The 17325-nt window shown below is 40.5% G+C and overlaps 1 protein-coding gene across 7 annotated transcripts in view; it reads right to left on the bottom strand.

Annotated features, from left to right (window-relative positions):
• The window catches only part of LOC134342864 (pleckstrin homology domain-containing family G member 4B-like), a 228639-nt gene that overhangs the window by 113835 nt on the left and 97479 nt on the right, over positions 1–17325 (bottom strand). For all 7 annotated transcript variants that reach the window (XR_010017127.1, XM_063041518.1, XM_063041517.1 and 4 more), the window contains one exon: positions 10422–11748. Coding sequence is in view for 6 of the 7 variants with exons in the window: in XM_063041518.1 (XP_062897588.1) it covers positions 10422–11748 (1327 nt within the window). In the remaining variant the exon portion in view is untranslated. The remainder of the gene's footprint in view (positions 1–10421; positions 11749–17325) is intronic.

The raw sequence follows: 17325 nt of genomic DNA, 5'->3' as shown, positions 1-17325 counted from the left end.
CATTTGGAATTACTGCTTATATGACTCTGTGAACTTTTAACACCTCAGTTAGTATGAGATTAGATCCTGATTCTGTTTGTACAGTAACATATGAAATTCATAGATTTTGACAACACGAGGAAAATACGTGCATTAATTTATCACAAAAGATTCTTTTAAGTGCAATAAGAGGATGTTCCACAGTCTATTCCCCAGGGTGGGAGAGTCCAAAACTAAGGGACATAGGTCTAGGGTGAGAGGGAAAAGATTTAAAAGGGACCTGAGGGACAACATTTTCCACACAGAGGATGGTGAGTCGATGGAACAAGCTGCCAGATGAAGTGGTTGATACAGGTGCCATTGTATCATTTAAGAAGCACTGGGATAGGGCCAGGGAGGGATAATGGCTGAAAACAGGAAATCGGGACTAGCTGAATGGGCACCATAGTCAGTACTGACTGGCTGGGCCGAAGGGCCTGTACCCATGCTTTTCGACTCTATGAGTACAAACTGTGACATAGTCAAAAATTACTCCAACTACTGAGAAAATGTAAACATACATGGAAATCAGACCTTCAGACATGCTTGGGAATAAAAGCACTGCAAAACTAAAACTGCCAGAACATAGGACTGGTGAGTGGGAAGAATTATTAGCTATGTTTTCAAATTGTAATAAAGAGGTGCAGCTTACTCTCACTGCGTGTGTTTGATGACTCAATGGCAATAAACAAATCTAAAGAGAATAATATGAGTTATTCTTCAAGGCATTACAGATCCATTCTCCAGTGAAGAAGACCATTTGACCCATTGAATCTGTGCCAGCTCCTTGCAAAGCCAATCCAGCTGGTCAAACAATCCATCCTCCTCCCACTGCGGTGTTTCCCTTCCAATTCCTTAAACAGTCTCCGTTGGAATTTGCGTCCACTAACTCCCTGATGGAACCCTGAGCATTTGTGGCACAGAAAAGGTTTTCCTCTTTTCACTTTCAGTTCTTTTATTTGCCATCTTCATTCTGTGTCACTTGTTTCTCTGTAAAAGTGCTCCTTTTGGTACCTCCTGCTGGCTTTCAGTCTATAGACCACTTCCAGCCATGTAATATTGTCTCTATTGTTTCTGAACTTCAGCAAAACAGATTTGTCCCTTGACCTTTCGATAACGTCTTCTGTCTCTCGCACTGTGTTATATTCTGAAACAGATGCCAGATCATCGGAAAAGATCCAGTAAACACAGCAAAAGATCCAAAGAAGTGCTCAAAGCTTCCTCAATGAAATCCTCCTTCAATTCCACCACTCAGACTGCTGGGGCTCAGTTTATAATGGGCGACTAACCTAAAAACTTACCCCCCTTTGGGATGTGGGACGAAACCAGAGCATCCAACAGAGACCCATGAGAGATTGTCCAAACGCCACACAGCTACTACCAGAGGTCAGGGTTGAAACCAGGTTACTGGAGATATGAGGCAGTACTTTAATAGCGGTATCACTGAGTCCCCTATGCTTATTGCTAACTTACTAACCAGACTGAACTATCCCTACAAATTTGTGTGTGTTTGCCTTAGTTTCACAGTTCTTGTTATGTTAAATTAGTTATTAAACAGTTGTTATATTCTTACTGATTTAACAATCAACTGTATTTTAAATACCAGGCAGTACCTCTTCCCCTCTATACCAAATCCCTCTTCTCTGTACTTGATAGAAGCTACACTTTATCAAGGGTGGCATGGTAGCATAATGGTTAGTGCAACACTGTATGGAATTGGCTATAAGATTACTGCAATGCGGCCTGCTATGGGAACACCAATGCCTTCAAGCAGAAAATGCTACAAAAGGTAGTGGATCCGGCCAAGTACATCACTGTAAAGCCCTCTCAGACATTGAACACATCTACATGAAACGTTGCTGTAGAAAAGCAGCATCCATCATCAAAGATCCTCACCACCTAGGCCATGTTCTTTTCTCACAGCTGCCATCAGGTAGAATGTACAGGTGCCTCAGGACTCATACCACCAGGTACAAGAACAGTTACTACCCCTCAACCATCAGGCTCTTGAACAAAAGGGGATTCTATTTATGATGTTCCCACAACTGACTGTCTCACTTTAATGACACTTTATCTTGTTATTTCGTGCTCTCACTATTTACTTATATTTGCATTTGCACAAGTTTGTTGTCTATTGATCCTGCTTACAATTACTGTTCTATAGATTTGCTGAGTATGTCGAGGAAAAAAATATTTCAGGGTTGTTTGTGGTGACATGTATGTACTCTGTGACATGTGACAAATAAAACTAATCTCTCCATAAGAATTGATCTTTACAGAGTGATTCCATCGAGGTATATAAAATCATGAGGGGCATAGTTAGGGTGAGCAGTCTTTTTCTCCAGAGTTGAAAAGCCAAAAATGAAAGGAAACTGTAAACTAGAGGACATAGTTTTAAGATTAGAGGTTAAAGGTTTAATAAGAACCTGATGAGCAATTTTTTACAGAGCGGATGTGAGACATATGGACGTCCGCCAGAGGAAGTGGTTTTGATAGGTACCTTAGTTAGCATTAAGAAGTATGTGAGCAGGTAAATGTCCAATGTGAGGTTAGAGGGATATGGGCCAAATGCTGGAAAATGGGATTAGCTTGAGTAAACACTAGGCAGCCACTTTATTAGGTACCTCTTGTACTTAATAAAGTGGCCACTGAGTGGGTATGTTTGTGGTCTTCTGCTGCTGTGGCCCATTCACTTCAAAGTTTGATGTGTTGTGCATTCAGAGATGTTCTTCTGCACGCCATGTTGTAACGTGTGGTTATTTGAGTTACTGTCACCTTCCTGTCAACTTGAACCAGTTTGTACATTCTCTTCTGATCTCACTCAATAAAAAGACTTTCTCCCACAGAACTGGATGTTTTCTGATTTTCGCACTATTCCCTTTAAATCTAGAAACCATTGTGCACGAAAACCCCAGAAGATCAGCAGTTTCTGAGATACTGAAACCACCCTGTCTGCCACCAATAATAATTGAACAGTCGAAGTCACTTAGATCACATCTCTTTTCCATTCTGATGTTTAATCCAACATGCCGCCAGTGAATAACGTGACCAGTGGCAATGTCCTGAAAGCTCACAAAAGTACTTCTTTTCCTTCTTTTACTTCAAATCTGATTCTACTACCAAACTGTGTGCGATTGGAAGTTGTGATTTACATTTTGATGGTGTGTTTTTGGGATGATTAAGTGCTTTTCTGTCTCCAAGGGAGTTCAGTGAGGTTGGGAGCAGAACGTGCGGCCTGGTGGCCTGGAAGCCTGGAGACAAGATGCGAGCCCATGATCAACTCCATTGCTTCCCTTTGATTGAGACGTTGAGCAAGACTGAAGTCAACAAAGATGAGAGCAGAGGACAGCGCAGGTGTTTGGTGCCATCTGCCTGTGTTTGACCAGTCTTTCTCTCCCTTTCACTAGCTACTGTCAGAGGTAAGTGCGGAATGATCACTGAGGCTGCGGACTTGTTTTGGGGAGACTATGAGGTTCATGTTGTATGTGTTTCTGGATTCTGGTTACTCTTTTTTTACTGCTTTTGTGTGGTTTGATCAGGACGATGGGTGTGAACTGGAGTGCTTTGTAAAGACTGACTCTGCAGACTGCAGTCAGATGATGGAACAGAAATGGACTGAATACTCCTGGACGCCTGGTTTGATGTTGATCACACATTTTTTGCAGTTTGCGCTACTTGTTCTTTTTTCACGCATTGGTTGTTTGATGTTTTCTTTGAACAGGTTCCATTGTGTTTCTTTGTTTCACAGTTGCTCGTGGGAGGACGAATCGCAGAGCTGCATTCTGTATACAGACTTCAATAGTAAATGTACTTTCAATCTTTCGTCTGTTCAACAACTGAACCTCTTGACCAAGTCTGCATGCCTTTATGCATTAAGGTGCTGCCATATAACTGGCTGATTTTATACCTGTATTAACCAGCAGGCGTGCAGCTGCACAGCTGTACCTAATACAGTGGCCATTGAGCACACATCTAGATTGCTGGTGTCAAAAAGCTTGCCTGTGACTGGAACATAAACTAGAAAAGTTTAAACTTTATCAAAGAAGAAACAAAGTGAAAAATCAAAGTATTTGATTTAGTTTGTCTCTGTGAATGACTGTCACTGGTGTGTAGAGCCAGGCAAACAAAACTATTATGTTATTTCTCTGCAGTACTTGTTCTGAAGTACCCCTCTTGTTACACTGATAACTACTCATCATTCATGATTTGAAACTTTTGGAAAATGTGCAGAAGTGACGTTCCCTTCCCTTTTTGTCAGTCTTTGTTATTAATAATTTTTCATAAATTCAAACATATTTCTTTATTTTCTTGTAACTGCAAGAAAATGGACCTTAAGATAGCACACAATGTGGTGAATATACATACCTTGATAATAAATTTACTTTGAACTTTTGAACTTTGAACTCAAATATCCTTTTAAATGTGGGTACATTTAGATCATTGATTTCTTTGCTGGGTACAACCTTGTAGATACGGTAAGTGTTTAGTTCCAGTGCAAAAAACTTCAGTGGTATGCATAATTTTAAAACTTCATCCAACAAAACAAAACAATTGGCAGCCCCGTAACTGCTGGCCTTTTGCAAGAGGAAATGAAGCTGACTCACCAAGCTTGGGATATTCACAAACTGTCGGACATGAATATAGGTGCACAGAGAGTTGGCCGTCCTTAAAACTGAAAGCAAAGTGACTACCTTTGCCACATTTCACTGCACCATGAATAGTTTTCCCATGATACCAGAGACCAGAGGGCACAGCCTCAGAATACAAGGACTTCCCTTTAGAACAGAGACGAGGAGGAATAATTTGAGCTGGAGGGCGGTGGATTTGTGGAATTCATTGCCAATGACAGATGTGGACCCAAGTAACTGGGTATATTTAAAGCAGAGGTTGATAGGTTCTTGATTAGTAAAGGCACCAAAGGTTACAGGGAGAAGCCAGGAGTATGGGGTTGAGAGAGATAGTAAATCAGCCAGGAGCAGACTTGATGGGCCAAATGACCTAACTCTGCTCCTATATCTTACAGCCTTATGGTACCAGTGTCAAAATGAATAACTAGGGCACAGGTCACTTACTCGCTGTATGTCTTGTTCTAGATTTAGTAACATACAGTTTACTGTCCTAAAGATAATCAGGAAACTATATTTGGAACTGTGTCCAGAGATCCTACATACCTCTCATTCCACACTGTTTGAAGTTTAGAAGCATCTGCAATGGGTTTAAAATTACTGAAGCATCACCAAAAATAACCATGGTCAATCAGTTCACTTTCCTAGTCCCTTTGTATAAATGTATTGTTTGAATTTGGATACGTGCTGTTTTGAATGGCATTTGTGTGGCCTGACGGATAGATGCACTGCAAAACTTAGTAATGAATCACACTGACCATGTTCCACTCACTGAGCTTCAGTGACTTAGTTGAGATTAAGGTAGCTATGTGGCATTTGGTTAATGTCTCTCGGGCAACTGAGGACCATTCGCTAGATTTCTCTTCCTTTTACTATTGGATGACAATAGTGAGAGTGCCTGCTTGGCATTAAACCTGGAAACAGACTGAAGAGGTATAAATCGCTTTAAAAATTCAATAGTCTGTTAGGACTCATTGTCTGGTTTCTACAGAGATATTGGCCAAGCAGTACGGCAACATTGAATTGATACTCAGGGCCACAGTCCAGTTACTGAGTTCAAAGGGCACAGGCTGCTTCTTACAGAACCACAAATAATGAAGTGTAAAGGCTTTCTGCAGAAAGGAAATTTTAGCAAATAAACATACAGAGAATCAAATGTCTTCTTGATACAGCCCTTTCATTTGTGAATTTAAAAATGGGAGAGCAGAAAGCCAGCTGTATAATTCAGCAACATTTCAGTTAAATGTATAATAATATTTTGATAGTCTTAACTTTTACAGCCCTGGAATATTTATAGGTTTGCTTCTATATTTCAAACTTCCAGCATGTGGAAAGAGAAGGATGCCAGGAAATGGTCTCTCAAGGAACATTTCTACTTTGGCATCTTACAGTGGAGATATAGGGCTGAATTACAAACAGCTGAGAATAATTTAACATTGAAATGCAGAAGGAATCTCGTACATTTGCAGTTCTAAACCAAACTCTATTCAGGTAACAGCCTGAAGCATTTATACTGAGGAACTGGAATATAATCAGAAAGAAAAAACGTTTGAGTGTTGGCTGGATGGTCTGTTGTAAGTTATGTTACTTAAGCCTTGGAGAATGTGTGCGAGTCTAAATGGACAGCCTCAGGCATGGGTGTCTGGCATCAAAATGGATGTTGCAATATCTTCCTTTACTGCTCATTGTTGCCTTGTTATGATTTTGGAAGGAGCTTCGTACAGGATGATGGTGTCAGTTAATCTCATCATTCTTTAGCTTTAAGGCAAAGTATTCGACTGAAACCTTTAAACCAGGGAAGGTTAATTGATTCATGAATGACTGTACCGAGGAATAGAATAAATGAACTCCTCATCCAAAAAAATAAAATATTCGTAATCTCTGCAAGAAAGCTGATACCATACCATGCATCGTTCCATCATTTACAACAGAGTTATGATCCATATTCAAAACTTAAAAGCACAGCTTAACTTAAAGTTACATGGATGACTTCTGTGTTTTATCCCCAAAACCTTTCACTACTAAACAAAGTGCTCTGACATTTTAATTCTGAGTTTGTTTTATTCAACACTTATGACATAGAGTTTATGAGCAAAAATAGGCCATTCATCCCCTTCAGAACTGCTCCAAATTTCAATAAAGTTATGGCTAATCTGATTTTAAACTCAACCCATGGTAACCTTTCACCCCCTTGTTAATTAGGTATCTTCCTACTGTCATCTTAAAGATTGCTTTCTTGAAGAGAGTTCAAGATTTCTAAGAAAGATTCACTTTATCTCTTTCTTAATTGGGTGCCCTTTATTTTAAACAGTAACCCCTAGTTCTGTATTCTTCCACAAGAGGAAACATCCACTCCGTATCTGCTCTGTCAAGATTGCTTAGAATTATACCTCAGTAACACCTCATTTGTTCTTCAAAATTCCAGTGGATACAGACCTAGGCTATCCAACTTTTCCTCATAAGGCATCCCTTCCATTCCAGACATTGGTTTAGTAAACTGTCTGTGAGCTACCTGCAGTGGATTAACCAAGGAGATTAAACTTGTCCAATGCACTCCAGTTAAGGCCTCAAAACACTTGACCTCATTATCTGCTTCATCATGGCCACTCACTTTACTGTCTGCCTGCACTGCACTTTCTCTGTAACTCTTGCCCTTTATTCTGCATCCTATTATAGTTTTCCCTTGTACTCACTCAATGCATGGTTGTAATAAAATAATTTACATGGATGACATGCAAAACAGAATTTTTCACTCTACCTTGGTACATGTAACAATGATAAACCAATTTTGCCAGTTTAACCGAAGCATGACTTCCTTACTTTTATATTTAATTCCTTTAGAAATAAATAATGATATTAGATTTTTAAATTATTTGCCCACCTGTATATTACCCTGTACACAGTACCACTACCACAAAACAACAAGTTTCACAATATATGCCAGTGATAATAAATCTGATTCTTATTCTTTTGCAAACCAGGCACCAAGACACCCAGATCCCTTTCCATCTCAGAGCCCTGCAATCTGTCACACTTAGATGATATGTTTCTCCTTATTTTCCCTACTCTACCTCTGTGTTCCTGGGTGTCTACATCTCAGATGATGTTGTGGAGATGTCAACACATTGACGCAATCATGAAGAAGGCTTGACTTCATTAGGATTTTGAGGAGATTTTGTGTGTCACCAAAAGCTCCTATGAATTTCTACAAATCTGCAGTGGGGAGCTTTCTGACTGGTTGTACCACTGCCTGGTATGGAGGTTCCAATGCACAGGATTGCAAAGGGCTGAGAGGATTGTACACTTAGCCAGTTTCATCAGTGGCACAGCCCTCACACCGTCAAGGATGTCTTCGAAAGGCAGCGTTTCATGAAGTTGGTATCATTCACTCAGGTCCTTTGCTATCTAAAGTGTGCCCTCTTCTCATTACTACCACTGGGGAGTTGCTACAGAAGCCTAAAGATCCACACTCAACAATTCAGCAAGAGCTTATTCCCTCAGATTTCTGTACAGTCCTTTAAAACTACCTCATTATTCCTTCCTTCTGCATTACTTATTTAGTTATGTAATTTGTAGTAATTTTTATGCCTTTACACTCTACTGCTGCCACAAAACAACAGTTAATGTCATATAAATTGGTAAAAATAAACCTGATTCTGATTGTAAATGGACCAATTTTACATTTTGTCACACACATTCTCCCTTCGCCAAATCTTGCCCATTCGCTCTACCTATCTAATGCCTCCTAATGGCCTTGTCACAATTTACATTTCTATCTATCTTAGTGTTATCAATTAATTTTGCAGCTATTATGTCGGTGCGTCCATCCAAGTCATTTCATCCATCGAGAAAAAGTTGAATTTTCTGTCAAATGTAATATAATTTCCAGTGATATGCATTGCCTGGATGAGCGTAGCATCAAGGACATCGAAGAAGATCGTCACTATATGGAATACAGCAGCCTGTTTAATAGGCACCGCACCTACAACCATTCATTCACTCCAGCACCGACACATTGTAGCAGCAGGTTGTACCATCTACAGGAGGCACTACAGTAAGGTTTCTGGGACAGCACCTTCTAACCTCACCACCTCTACCAGCAAGAAGGATGACAGCAGCAAAAGCACCGGGAACCACTACCACATGAAAGTTGCCCTCCAAGCTACACACCATCCTGGTTTGCAAATATATGACCGTTCCTTCCTCCAAAACCCTGGAATTCCCTCCTAAACAGCACTGTGGGTACACGCACACCTCTGGAACTACAGAAGTTCAGAAAGGCAACTCTCCACCACCTTCTCAAGGGCAACTATGGATGGGCAATTAATTGTTGGCTCAGCCTGCTTCCCTTGAATGACTAAAACAAGTGTGTAGTTTAAGAATATAAGAGGTTACTTTTAATGCTTACTGAAGCTTTTCCCTTAACCAGACTATGTTTGGTTTGCATTCAATATTTTCCTCTCAGAGGTATGATTTAAATAACTGTTAGGATGAAATATGGAACAATATATTGGACAGTGCTGGGTAACAAATTAAAAGCACACTCACTTCCCACAGCTCGGCAATAATAGGCCCCTGGGAAAGATATAGCTTCCGACATTCCCTAATAAACTACAGAGCAGAAAAGCAGAAATATGAATCCTGTTTTTAGCTCTCACCACCTGACAGACAACGAGCCATATTGTAGTTAAAAGGATGCCAGCGATCTCCCCCTTCGCAATCGCGCACCTCCCGTGCTTCAGAACAAAAGATTTCAACATAAACAAAATAGCAGATGAATGTTCATGTTAATTGTTGTTCATTGAAAACTTCAGTATGAGATCAGGGAAGGCATTAACTGGCCATCTCTTGTATGAATGTATTGTTAAAGGTATATTCCTGCCACTTTATGCACGGTTCAGGGCATTTCTGTGACATCACTTAATATCCTGACCTTCTGTCACTTAATATTCAGTAGTACATTCAGGGAGCCATCCCTCAACACCGGAACAACAGAGTTTGGATGTCTGGAGTTCGTGCTCAGAAGCTCTCTGAATAGCTGGCAGTGATATTTAAAAGAGTTCTGCCAGTTGGGATGTGTTCCCATTATAAACACATAATTCTGCACAGTTACTTGTCTGCATTCAAATGTAAACATATAATTCTGCACCGCTACCTGTCTACGTTCAAATGTTAAAGTTAGGTAGGTGATTATAGCCATTGAAATTGTAGTTGGTTGCTTAAAAAGTTTGAAACATTGTGCGAGGAGCGGAGAACTAAACTTTCTCTAGAAGATCTGATGGGCAGAATAAAAACTTCTGAATCTCTCAGTTACAGACTCCGTCTGGCTCAGTTCATGGCCTCATGGCCTCAGAGACTTGAGTTTGTTTGCAACCTAAAGTACTGGCTAGGTAGAGTTTTCAGTTTCTCGATTCTATCTTTCAAAATCTTAGGTTAGAGTTAATACAAATGCTCAATTGCTACAGAATAGCCAAAAACTACTGTAGGGGTGCACACCCTAATTCTGACCCAGCCAGCTAGCTCTGAAATACTACTTGAATTCCAATATATTTTACAGTCAGGCTCTTCTTTTTCTAATTCTGTCATGTAATCACTTGGTATCAATGATCCACAATTGTTTCAAGTCTGCATTAAGTTCAGAAGGAATAATCTCATTGTTATAAAGTGTGAAATTTCTCAAAACACAAGGAAGTATTATTTGCAGTGCAACATCATGATCTTGATGAACATTTTGCTTTGTTTCTTTATCTGTTAAAGACAAAGTAATCCTATTTTTACCTTTTCCTTGGTACTTATGTCGACGATTTCTTGGAGATATGTAACCAGCTGAAAACCTCTTAGCAGCTTCCAAACTCCTTCTGCCGAGCAGGAGTTCAGAGGGTGCTGTATCGCCAGCTGACAGGCCTGATCTTGTGCTGTTGGAAACTGTATGTTTGGTGACAGAGTCTGGAGATGCTGATCCTGTATGAGGATCAAGCTTAGCTACAGATTGATAGGGCGCCTTAACAGAATTGGAGGATGGAACCGAGTGCACCACTGATTTGTCCTTATTTGTAGTACTGCATGAAGGTACATTGGTAGATCTGGTGGAACTTCTGGGTTCCTGGTTTTTCCTGTAACAGACTGGGCTCTTTGAATCACTGCTGAGCTTGTGGTTAGTCAGGAAATCTTTCCTGTCCTCAGCGGAAGCTTCTGCCTCCTGAAAGCTGAACCCAAAGTTCAAAGGGTTTTGCAGGGCTTCAATGTAAGACTCACGATAACGACACTTTATCGCTTGGTTTTCAAAGTCTCTGTTCGATCTTCTGCTTAGGCATGGTGTGCAAGGTTCAGCTGCAAACCTAATGGTCCCTCCACATGCCCATGTTCCATTGACAGGAACCACAGAGGATTCACCTTTCTTCATTGGAAGCCGTGCAGTCCTGTTATCACAGCACTTTTCCTTAGAAAATATCATTAAATCCACATAATCTCCTTCAAGGTTTTCATTGGAGTGTTCATATTGATTTGGGGACGTCACTCCCAATTTCACGGGCTGGTGACTTAAACATTTCACACCTTCTTTTTGTCCTGGGTTAGGCAAAGGATTGTTGTTTTTTTTGGTATCAGAGTCTGGCTCAGAAGCCCAAAATGAATGATCAATCTCCATACCTGTCTGCAAAGTCATCCCAGCAGAACCACCGCGGTATTCTGTTTCCTGAACAGAATGAGTCCTGTGCCCAGACGGGTCTGTAACTTTGCTTTTATTTACAAATTCAGGGTTGACTATTTTAGACCAAGGCTCTTTCACAACCCCATTATCCGTGGCTAGTAGGCAAGTGTGCAGCGGTATTCCAGAATGTTCACTGTTTATCGTATCCAGCCACTGAGCTGTAAAGATATTGGTGTAAGTTACTTCTGGTATCAGCTTCTCGTCTACACTGCGGAGGTCCCTGCCCAAGCATTTCAACACAATCCGAGCGGCCTGCTTCCCGACAGGCACAATCTGTAGATAGAAATCCCCGGGCCGCAGAAGAAAGATGTTGAATGATGACAGCTGCACCACTACCTTCTCATGGAGACAGAGGGGCCAGCCTTCGTGACGGAACAAGAGATTTGAATATTTAGCCTGAGGGAGAAAGACATAGAAATCTAATTAGTAGGAAAATCACTGCAACAAAATATTTACAGGGAAGTAACATACTGTAGGTAGCCACTAAGCCACTTTGGCAGATTCTTAGCATGGAGAAGCGTTATTATTTGTGCACTTCCACGGACAGTCTCTTATCTGTTCGGGAGTTGCCCCATTCCCACCTCTTGTGATCCTAACCTGCAGAGTCCTACAGCACCAAGACACCAATCACACTTACACAGTTATATCACTTCTGCTGATTTTATCAAGTTGTACTGTTTGTTTATTGAGAGATAAAGGACAGTAACAGACCCTTCCAGACAAACAAGGGCGCACCGCCAAATGGCACCCGTGTAACCAGTTAATCTACTATTCTGCACATTTTGGAATGTGGGAGGAAACTGGAGCACTCAGAGGAAACTGTGTCATGGGGAAAATGTATAAACTCCTTACATACAGTGGCTGGAATTGGACCAAGTTTGATGTCCAACTGCTGCACCACTGGGCTGCCCCTTATTGTACCCAAGAGTTTGGATGTCTTTAGCTAGCTCAGGTCTATCAAATGAGTTCACAGTCCCGGACCTGAATATGCAATCTATACTAAGGGGAATTTCAAAGCCTTTTAAGTGCTTGTGGATGTGTACATTATTGCTGTTCGACTGAAAGGACCAGTGGCCTCACCGAAGATACAAGCATTTTCATTAATCACGTAACCAGCAAGCATGGCATCATTACTGATTAATGCAAATGAAGTTTTAAGCTCGGACCTTTGATAATGGAATAAGGGCTCTTTAGGCCATGGCATAACTATCAAAGTACTTCTTGTTCCCTTTTTCCACTCATACCTAATAATCGAATAGATTAAAGAATAAAGGAAGTTTACAACCTTCTCTTAACTCATAGGCTCATCTTGAACCCTGCAAAACTCTCAAAGGGACTTGACGGGAGAGATGTGGGAGTACATTTCCCCTGGCTGAGGTGTCTAAAACTAGGGGTAAAGTCTTAGATTAAGGGTGGACCACTTAGGGCCGAGATGAGAGGACAGTTCTCGGGCCAGCGGGTGAATCTTTGGGATTCTCCACCTCGGATACTGTGCAGCTCGATTTTCAGAGTTCATTCTAAATGGTATCGGGACATATTTCTGAAAAGTAAGGGAATCAAGAGATGTGGAAGCAATACAGGTACAGGATTAACAATAGCCTTGATGAATAACAAAGAAGGCTCAAAGGTGAGTTGAGCCGCTAATTCATATGTCCTTATCTAGGAGCCAATAGCTTCTGTTCCTGTTTGCTGAGTCACTTCCTGCAGTCTGCCCTGGACCTAACCCAGACACATTGAAAGATGAAATGCTAGAAACTCTCAGGAGGTCAGGCCCCACCTGCGGAAAGAGAAGCAGCCTCAATAATTCAGGTCAGAGATCCTCCATCAGAGTGACCCAGCATTTCCCGTTTACGCGTCACCTTTCTGTAACTCTGGTGTGGATTTTAATTTAGACCATTACAGCACAGAAACAGGCCCTTTGGCCCATCTAGTCTGTGTGGATCTCTCTAGTCCCATCAACTCGCACCTGGAACATCGCCCTCCATACATCTCCCAACCACGTATTTATCAAAACATCTCTTTAATGTTTCAATCAAACTCACAACCACCACTTCCTCTGGCAGCTCATTCCACTCACTTCACTCTCTGAGTGAAGAAGTTCCCCTCGAATATTTCACCTTTCATCCTTAACCCATGACCTCTAGCTCTACTCTCACCGAACCTCAATGGGAAAAAAACTTGCTTGCATTTACTCTGTCTATACCCACCATAATTTTGTATACCTCTTTCAGATCTCCCCCTCATTCTCCTATGCTCCAGAAAATAAACTTCTAACTTATTCAACTTACCCGATAGCTCAGATCTTCAAGTCGCAGCAACATCCTTGTAAATTTTATCTGTACTCTTTCAATCTCATTGAAATCTTTCCTTAGGCAGGTGACCAGAACTGCATGCAATACTCCAAATATGGTCTCACCAGCATCTTATACAATGTCAGCATAACATCACAACTCCTGTACTCAGTATTTTGATTTATGAAGGCCAATCTGCAAAAGCTTTCTGTATTACCCTATTTAACTGTGACACCATTTTCAAGGAACTATGAATCAGCTTTCCCAGATTCCTCTGTTTTACTGCACTCCACAGTGGCATACCATTTGCTGTGTAAGTTCTATCCTGGTTTGTCCTTCCATATTGCAGCACCTCACATGTCTGTATTAACTATCATCTGTGTCTGAATTACGTTTGTTTTGTGCAACAGAGCAGTGGAAGAAGTATGAGGGGCAAAATGTCCTGTTTCTGCTCTTATTCTGATACTCCGCTGTGTTTTTGTTCGCGAAGGCTGGTTCTTCCTGTAGCTTATCGTAAAGTGCACCAGAAGTAATATTGTTAAGGGTTTCCATTAGTCCGTGGTGGCAGAATGCTCTAGAGACTGTCCCCACCCTGGGCAGCTGAGAGTACTTAAACATCTGCCCCCCCCCCCACCTACCACCAGGCTCACCACTATGGCTACACTCAGGTCTGAGTAAGTTGGGACCTGCCTCCTAGGAGCTGTCCCAGAAACCGGGGCTAATCCTGAGGTGCAACAGGCTATCAAGAAAGTGGTTCCTGAGGCCAGAGCCCCACTCAATCCCCAACACTATTCTAACAATTTGTTGCTGTCATAGGCCGTTGATCACATGCATTTATATATATAAAAAACACAATTTGATTTAAATAATCATACAATGTAAAAAGTTTCTTCCCCCAGGCAATTAATCTGATTATTTTTATGCTTTGTCCCCCACCCACCCCTCCATTTCTCCCATTATTTCACTGCACTGTAAATACTTTAAATATACAAGGCTAGTAACTGACACAAAATACTGAAGAAACTTAGCAGGTCAGGCAACATCTATGAAAAAGAGTAAACAGTCGATGTTTCAGGCCGAGACACTTTATCAGGATTGATGAAGGGTCTCAGCCTGAAATGTCGACTGTTTACTCTTTTTCACAGATGCTGCCTGACCTGCTGAGTTCCTCCAGCATTTTGTGTTTATTACTTTGATTTCCAATATCTGCAGATTTTCTCTTGCTTGGAATATATAAGGCTTACTTTGTAAATATATGCTGGTATTTATTTATTTAAGCATATTTAATTCCTTATACATACATACTTTAATATTTAACTTATTTTTATATAATTCTTTAGTCTTTATAGTTGTTGAATGGTGTTTTTTGTTGCATGTTGCACCCTGACCAACACACCACTTCTCATACTTGTGTAAATGTATGTGGTGAATAAAGTTGATCCTTTGACTCTGATCCTAAAGTATTAACTATATATAACTCTAGAATCACTGACTCAAACTTAGTATAAGGTATTAAATTAAATAAACAAGACATTCTTCAAATAAGGCCACATGCAAATACTAGCCAAATCCAGTACAAAGCTGAGGGGCCAGATGCAAAGGGCAGCTAGTTCATCAGCCATGAGTGTACAGTGCAAAGCATTGAAAAGTTAAAATGAGTTACAATAAATAAATCAACAAACAAATAAATAAATGGATGAATTAATTAATTAATGAATAGTGCCAAAGAGGAATAGCGAGCTAGTGTTCATGGGTTCATGGATCGTTCAGAAACATGATGGCAGAGAGGGCGAAGCTGTTCCTAAAACATTGATGGTGGGACTTCAAGCTCCTGTATCACATCTCTGATGGCAGTAATGATAAGAAGACGTGTCCTGCATGGACAGAGTCCTTACTGATGGATGCCACCTTCTTGACCCACTGCTTTTGAAGATGTCTTTGATGGTGGGGAGGCTTGTGCCCATGATTGAGCTGAATTAGTCTACAACCCTCAGGAGGCTCTTGCAATCCTGTGCATTGAAGTGTACCATACCCGGAAATTCCTAGGGAACTAATTCCACTAAAAGACAGGGGGATATCCATGAATGTTATTGATATGGATTTGCAGGACAGGTTTGACAAAATCCTTCATGAAAGACTATTTGCTAAAATTATTAATTATAGAATCAAGAGCAAATTATTGATATGGATAAGAAATTTTCTAAGCCACAGGAAGAAATATGGACAATAGGCAAGGATTTGAACAGTCATGAGACACCTCATAGCATACTGTGTGTATGGATGATAGGGATAGAACTATGCACTAGATCATGTTTGTTATGGTACAGAAAGACAAGTATTCCATATGCTAATGATGCAAAACTGAACATTGTTGCAAGAAATGAAGATGAAATATTAGATCACTAAGAAATAATAATTGTAAGGTAAATTAGTGAAAATCTGGCAGATGGATTTGGATGCAGACAAATGTGAGGTCATCCATGTTGAAGTTAAAATAGAGGACTTGCTAAATAGTGAAAGCAATTGAAATGCCAAAGAGACTGATGGTTCCATGTGCACATATGATCTATCATTCATCCGTGGTTATAGAATCAGAGAGAAAGTTAGATGCCTGGGTTTGTATCTGCAGATTTTAATACAAAGAGGCAGAAATTAAGATGCAATTATGCTAAGCGCTAGTTGGAACACATCTTCAGTACTGGAACCAGTTCTATATATCACAGTTGAAGAAGATATCATTGACTGCACAACACATATAAAATGCTGGAGGAACTCAGCAGGCCAGGCAGCATCCATGGCAAAAAGTACAGTCAATGTTTCGGCCCAAAATGTCACTTGTACTTTTTGCCATAGATGTTGCATGGCCTGCTGAGTTCCTCCAACATTTTGTGTGTTTTGCTTGGATCTCCAGCATCTGTGTATTTTCTCTTGTTTGAGATAGAATTGACTTGAAGTCCAGCATTGATTTTGTCTCCAAGGGTGAAATTAAAGAGGTTCAGTTCAATTTTTTTAAAAGAAAGTTAGATGCATTTCCTGGAATTTGAATGATTAGGTGGTGATTTGATTGAGGTTTTCAAGGTGTAAAGGGAATAATAGAAGAGATAAAGTTAAACCAATCATAGAAGAGGGGATTATAGCCTCAAAATTAGAGTCAAGCTTTTCACAAAAATGTGTTAAGAAACACCTCTATTTTCAAAGGGTGGATAAATTTGGAGAACATCTTGGAATTAGCAATTAGCAAACTCCAGTAATTAGCAATTACAGTAATTTCTAATAACATATGTGTGACTGACAAAGATGGGCCGACGGTTTGCTCATGAATCAGTCATCTTGCGTTAAGCGGTAGAGCAACTCTGTGCCTACATTACTGCAGCAGACGGAATACATAACAGTCAAGTCTTGAGGCAGTTCTGGCCAGTTTGCTTACGGTAGTTGGTGAGCCGAACTGGTATCTCTTTGAATTTGCAAAGAATATTGAGAAGGTTGTCCATAAACAGAACAGCAGCTGAAACTGCTCAATATGCATTGTACAAGTGTTGGCTAAATTTATCTGTTGTTGTGTTTCCCTCTTATTTAACAGACATATATCTGACTTACAAAATACTTCCACTGACACAGTTAAACAGAGAACAGATTTGTGAATTGGTAGAAAATTGTGTTCCAGCTAGTTTAGAAGACCACT

Source organism: Mobula hypostoma, chromosome 2 (genome assembly GCF_963921235.1).
Source record: "Mobula hypostoma chromosome 2, sMobHyp1.1, whole genome shotgun sequence".
Taxonomy (NCBI): Eukaryota; Metazoa; Chordata; class Chondrichthyes; order Myliobatiformes; family Myliobatidae; genus Mobula; species Mobula hypostoma.
Note: the sequence above shows the minus strand (reverse complement) of the source record. Positions and strands in the feature narration are given on the sequence as shown.